The sequence below is a fragment of the Petaurus breviceps genome, unplaced genomic scaffold (genome assembly GCF_028583685.1).
Source record: "Petaurus breviceps papuanus isolate PSGF00001 unplaced genomic scaffold, PetGlider_PUasm1.0 90822, whole genome shotgun sequence".
Taxonomy (NCBI): Eukaryota; Metazoa; Chordata; class Mammalia; order Diprotodontia; family Petauridae; genus Petaurus; species Petaurus breviceps.
This window is the reverse complement of record NW_027187351.1, coordinates 9,462,447-9,469,390: the sequence shown is the minus strand read 5'-3', so window position 1 is coordinate 9,469,390 and position 6,944 is coordinate 9,462,447. Positions and strand designations below refer to the sequence as shown.

Genomic DNA, 6,944 nt, shown 5'->3' with positions numbered 1-6,944 from the left:
AGAGAGACAGAGAGAGAGAGAGAGAGAGAGAGAGAGAGATGGAAGGGGGAAGGGAAAAGGGAGAGAGAAATAGATGAGGGACACAAAGTTGTGCAGTCTAGGTTGCCAGTTATTCTATTCCATAACTGTTAACTTTCTCAGTTCTTCTTTTTTCCCTTTGCTGAGCTCTCTGTCACTGGAAACATCTTAAACCAATTTAAAGTGCTACACCTGAATAAACATGTTGTAAAAGTGTTTATGTATTGAAGTGGGTCAGTTCAAGGTATGGTATTTGGCTGGGACTTCTAATTTCTCTTTTTACAGCAAAAGGGCTGCCAGAAGGAGGAAGTCTGAGCTGAATTAATACATTTGTTACAGTGGAAGTAGAATGGAAACTGCTTTAGCCACAAATCAAACTGCCTCTTTCATTTATGCCAGTGATAGAGTTTTTCTAAGAAATATAGACCCTGGCAGAAAGCCACTGTAAGTTTGCATTTAAAAGGGAAACCTATATGCTTATTTGTTTAAGGTTTACAGCCCTGGTTATTTGTGAGTTCTCTCTCTCTCTCTCTCTCTCTCTCTCTCTCTCTCTCTCTCTCTCTTTCTCTTTCTCTCCCTCTGGATGAGGCCTACTGGCAGTACACATTTGGAAGGCAGATGACCGTTTTAGTCCTTAGAGCTCTTGAGCAAATTTTTCCAATCTGTTGTAGAACAATCATTGAGGACACTGATGCTGCCCAGACAAGTCAATGTTCTCTTACCAATACCTTCACATTTAAAGGACCTCTGTGTCCCCCTCCCCACCCCGAACAGCTGCACAGCCTCACATGACACTGTCTCGTTTCCTGACGGTCAGAGGGTCCTGCATAATACACATACACACAAAAGTGTTTATGCTGCCAAAAAAAATTTTGCTAAGAGCAAGGGTTTATTTGCTAAAATGTCATTGATGCCATTTCAGGGACTCGTTTTCTAGGGTGGGTCAGGTCTGAGAACACAGTCAGGCTCCTCCACTGTCTTTACTGAATAAATATTTAAATAAAATATTGCATCCCTCAGGAGGAGAACCAGAGTCAATCATGAATAGATATCAAGCCCTAATATGACTCTTGAATGCTGGGTAAGTTCTATATCCAGAGTAGTTTCTGCACATGCATTTTTGAAACCTCAAATATATTGTAACTAAAGTTTTCACATTTCATAGTATACCAATCTCCTTAGTTCACTTGGATAAAATGAAATTTCTAGTTTGCTCATTTGTTTTGGATGTAATGTAGCAATCATGTGCAAATGATAGTTATGTTTTTCAAAAACAGAAAGATATCTAAATTAGGAGAACCCATCCATATATAGTTCCTTGTTAGTATGAATTGTATTGGTCCTATAAAATTTCAATCCTTCTTCCCAGAGGATACTAGTACATGCTGACGTGTAATTACTTGGAAAGCTGTAGGATGAGTGGGCATTTGGATTTTGTAATTGACATTTGCAGTTCTGAGCCCTGGGCCACTTCCCCATCCAGAATTGACTCTAAATGAATTCTGGGGCTCAGTAACTGTGAGTCTTGGCTAAAGTTAGGATTTTTCAAAGTGTCTTCTACCCATACTTTCATAGAGACTGGTGACAAATGAGGAGTAGTCAGTCTGTCAGAAAACATGTATTAAGTGCCTACTATTTGCCAGCAACTGGGCTAAGCACTGGGGACACAACAGGAGACAAAAGTCTCTGCCCTCAAAAAACTCATGATCTAATGAAAGAAATGACTTGCAACAAATATCTATAAACCAGCCATATTCAAGGTAAATAGGAATTAATTAAAAGAGGGATGGCACTAGAATTAAGAGGGGTTGGGGAACACTTCCTGTGACATGAGTCAGGTTAAGTAACGTGACACTGTCTTGCGCTAGACAGACTTTTTAGACTGAAAGACCAGTTTTAGGATTCACCTGAGATTTTTACATCCTCAGAAACCTATAGTCAGAGTCTGGTAATCCTGAGAGCACTTCAAAAACTTAACAGAAAATTGGCTAGGATTTGGAGCAAATGAACTTCTCCAGTCCTGAATTTCCATACCAGTACTAGGGAGACATCAAAAAGGCCTGTGTTGGGGTGGCTAGGTAGCGCAGTGAATAGAGCACCGGCCCTGGAGTCAGTAGGACCTGAGTTCAAATGTGGCCTCAGACACTTAACACAAAACTAGCCATGTGACCTTGAGAAAGTCACTTAACCCCCATTGCCCTACCTTCCCCTCTCCAAAAAAAAAAAAAAAGCAAAGGCCTATGTTCAATCATAGGTTGGAATACTAAGAGGTGGAGGTCACCAATTAGGTGGCCAATTAGGATTTCAACTAGGCTGCAGGTTCTCTGAAATATTCAGATTGCAGATGTATATTTAGTATCTTTTCAATGTACTTTTGAAAAAAATGACAGGACATTTAACTAGTGGGTGGCATAAAAATGTAAGTTTATAGGTTGTATTATTCTGCTATTGTTTTAACAGATTGAATTGTAATATTTATTTCAAATACACATCATTTTCCTCCCTTAACTCCAATCACCCATGTCCCTGGCATATTTTGAATAAGCAATGAAAATAAATTATCTTTCTTAACTTTGCCAAAAGAGGTTAGCAGTGGAGTGTATGGCTTAAACAACAGCAACAACAACTAATAATAATAATAACATAGCTCTTTGGCTAAAGAATAAATTATCATTTTATCATACTCTTGTTATATGTTCTTTTTATCATGAACTTAATCATTAACAAATATGAACATATGAATATATGAAATATAATAATAAAGATTATATATTGAACTGTAAATGTTTTTTAAGTGTATCTTTAAAATTACATAGTAGTAACAACACCTCTGCTCCTGTCCTCTTAAAATTCTTTTTAAAAAATGTCCTTTTTTGCAAATTGCAGTCAGTGTGTAAATTACTCTCCTCCTTCTGCTCACTTCACTATGCATTATTTTATATATTTGTTTTTCCAAGGATAATTCATTAGCAATATGATTCATTAGTTTGCAATTTCTCAGCACACATGGGCAAATGAAGGCACACTGAAATTTTTCTGGCTGGTAAGTAGAAGTCAAAAGAATATTAAAAAGTCATCCATGGATTAAAATGCAAATCATGGTTTTACTACATAGTACTGCTCAATCCAGCAACACTGGCTTCGTGGCTCTTACACAAACAAGACACTCCATCTTTTAGTTCTCTCTGTCTGTCCCCCATAACTGGGATTGCTGTTCCCCCTTCTCTCTGACTACTGACCTCTCTGGCTTCCACTAAGTTCCAAACAAAATCCTTCATTCTATAAGAAGCCTTCTCTAACCCCTCTTAATTCCAGTGCATTCCCTCTTTTAATCATTCTTATTTATCCCGTACATAGCCTGCTTTGTACATATGTTTGCATGTTGTCTCCTCTATTATTAGACTGTGAGATCCTTGAGGACAGGTATTGTCTTCTTGAACCACCAGAACTTAGCATAGTGCCTGGTACATAGTAAGCACTTAATTAGTGTTAATTGATTGATCTTGATTATATCCTTTACTCTTTCTAGGACTCAATTTCCTCATTTGATGAGTATTGTACTGAATAACCATTGAGGTCCCTTTCAATTTTCAAATTCTGTGATCCTGACTTTTAGAGTTCTATATATTCTGTCCCTTCCAGCTCTATATCCTGTTATCTCTAATGTTAATCTACAAAAGAACCAATCTACCTTTACATAATCACCAATTGATTTTAATAGCAAATAAGCATTCTTTATGAGAAAACTTCTTAATGGCATTTTTCCCCCTTCAAAATATCATGTTAGGAGTTAGTTAAGAGTTATCTTGACAATGAAATGAAAATTTACTTTAGAAGGAGCTCTGTTGTAGAATCCCACCTATGACTTTTCCTTTTGAATTTCCCATGCTATATCATGATCAATGTATCCCATTTTAGGACGCAGTATTAATGTTAAATCGGCTGGCCTTATAGGAAGATATGGGCCTCAATCCAAGCAGCCTTTCATGGTTGCATTCTTCAAAGCAAGTGAAGTCCTTCTCCGGTCAGTCCGAGCAGCTAACAAAAGGAAAAATCAGAATCGGAACAAATCGAATAATCACCAGGATTCATCAAGAATGTCCAGTGTTGGAGGTAAGAAGAAATCGTAGTAACATATATGTAGGTAGACTTGTGAACATAAGAATTACGTAACTGCATGTTCCAAATGAAGTAGCCATAGTAAATCCAAGTTATTTTATCTCTTTACTTGATCTATTAAACGGTCATAGCATGCTCAGAATATCTGGTCAATGAATCACTCAGTAACCCATTCTTAAAAAACAAAGCAAAACTAGAACTTACTTTGAAATGCTGATTGAGTTTAAATTAATATCAAACTGGCAGCAATTAAATTTTTAAATGGCTAGATCAATGGGGCCTAGTCAATCCCTGAAATATACAATGTGCTAAGTTAACATTCCTTGGACATCCCAAATATGGAAAAGTAAGGTAAGCAAATATGGATAAGCAGGCAAATTCAGAATAAAATGTTTCTTTTAGTGCTTAAAGCAGTTGATATTCCTTCCAATATTTGAAACAGTGTAATAACAGGTTATATTTTTTTATTATTTACTTCAATTTATGTATATTAAATAATGTTAAATTTATTATCATAAAGCTTTTATCAAAATAATCTGATTTGTACTGCATATTCTACCTATGGAATGACATAACTCTATAGATAATATCAATGTTTTTGCAATTTGACCTGGTAGATGACTATAAAGAATGGAGAAAGGAATGCAATAAACATTTATTTATGTGCCAAATTATGCTAAGCATTTTAAAGTATTATTGTATTTGATCCTCACAACAACTTTGTGAGGTAGGTGCTATTATTATCCTCATATTTCTATTTTTTTTGGAGGGGGGGAAGGTAAGGCAATTGGGGTTAAGTGACTTGCCCAAGGTCACATGGCTAGTTTTTGTTAAGTGTCTGAGGCTGCATTTGAACTCAGGTCCTCCTGACTCCAGGGCCCATGCTCTATTCACTGTGCCACCTAGCTGCCCCCTCATATTTCAATTAAGGGATCTAGGGCAAACAAAGTTTAAGTGACTTGCTCATCTTCTCATAGCTAGTAAGTATCTGAGGATGGATGTGAACTTAGATTTCCTGGTGTCACACCCAGCAATTGATCCACTGAGTTACCCAGTTACCCAGAATGGACAAATGAATACAAGCAGAGAGTTTCCAATTTACTGTATATATATAAGGAGCCTCAATCATGCTATTTATTACAAAAAATACATATTTTAGTCTAGTACATGTAACCAACTTCTCCTCAAGAGCTGGCTTTGGGCAAAAATCAAAGAATCCCTTTAAAAATGGAAGAGGATGTGAATTTAACAGGGACCATTCATACTCAAACAATTTGGAGTGCCAGTGTTATAAGCATATACAAACAAATCTGTGACCTAGAGGGTGGCTTATTTCTTCATTTTCAAAATATTTCTTGTGGCCAAATGATGAGGGAACATGATTATTCTAAATGACAACTTATTTTTCACAGTCACTGTGGATATTTTTAAGAATTATTTTATACTAACTTTTCAATATACTTCCACTTTAAAAACTCATTCCTTAAATAGCACCATAACATGGTTCTTTGACAAAAAAAAAAAAGTATTCCTACACCAGCAATAGAAGGTCACCCAGTATCCTCGCTCACATTTCTTTTCTTAAGTGCTATCATTTCTCCTAGAATATCCCAAAATGACAAACCACATGTCCATTATTTACTGTATTCAGTCATCCCTTACTGTTGAACACTCTAGAAAAACAAAGTGTGATTCTAAGTAGAATGAAACTAGTTAATATGTAACACCTACTTTTTTTTTTTCTATCCAATAGTCTTAACAATGATGTCGGGGGAAATCTATTAGAGTTTCTAAAATCAAGATCTCAAAGATCTCAAGATTGCAAAACTCAAGATCTACCTCAGGATAATCAGAAAAAAATATGGAGGCCATTAAGCATGTAAAAATCCCAAGTGAATATTGGAAATGGAGCCAGTGAAACCAGTCATGGTCCATTCATGAAAACTTATTCTGTGTCTATTGCCCTAGTGCATCTAGCAACTGAATTGCTGTAGAGGGATCTAAGATAGACCTCTATTATTCTGTGCTTATATTCTACCATATTTTTAATGAATAAACAACAGCTTTACCATTTGATAATCAAGTTAGATTTTTATAACAAAAATTTCATCAAAAGCAATTTCATTTGAAGCATATTCTCATTACTCGTTTTGAGACAACTTTAGAAAATCCTTTCTTTCTTTTTTCTTTTCTCTATATGCCACCCTAATTTCCCAATATATCATCTTTCCATCCTCACCCAATGAGTCATCCATTTTTTACAAAGAATAGAGATGAAAGGGGCAGGGTGCCATTCAGCAAAACTAAAAAAAATGGCAATATATATTGTAGGAAATCCTTCCTTTTTCAATATGTCACAGTCTTGTACTTTTTTTCATTCTGAGTAGAATTATTAAAAAGTAAGTTAATATTTTTGTTATCTCTCTTGTATGATTTAATATAACAGAAGAGGTTAAGAAAAATTGCTGCTCCATTGTAATAGAATTGTCGTAGTTTGGTGGATAGTCATAGTGGAAAGAGTATGATCCTTGAAGGTGAGAAAATTAGAGTTTGAACTTTCTCTCTCTTTTTTTTTTAAATCAATCGGGGTTAAGTGACTTGCTCAAGGTTACACGGCCAGTTATTTCTGGTGTGGTGCTAAGTATCTGAGCCTGGATTTGATCCCCAGGACATCCCGACACTGGAGCTGGTGTTTTTACTCACTGAGCCACCTGGCCACCCCTAAGCAATCGGGGTTAAGTGACTTGCTCAAGGTTACATGGCCAGGTGTTTCTGGGTGTGGTGCTAAGTGTCTGAGCCCGGATTCG

General features: G+C 36.3%; 1 protein-coding gene across 1 annotated transcript in view; it reads left to right on the top strand.

Moving 5' to 3' along the window:
* The window catches only part of BMP5 (bone morphogenetic protein 5), a 186,642-nt gene that overhangs the window by 155,908 nt on the left and 23,790 nt on the right, over window positions 1–6,944 (top strand). Inside the window, exon 4 of the mRNA XM_069070648.1 lies at window positions 3,937–4,131. Within this exon, the coding sequence (XP_068926749.1) occupies window positions 3,937–4,131 (195 nt within the window). The remainder of the gene's footprint in view (window positions 1–3,936; window positions 4,132–6,944) is intronic.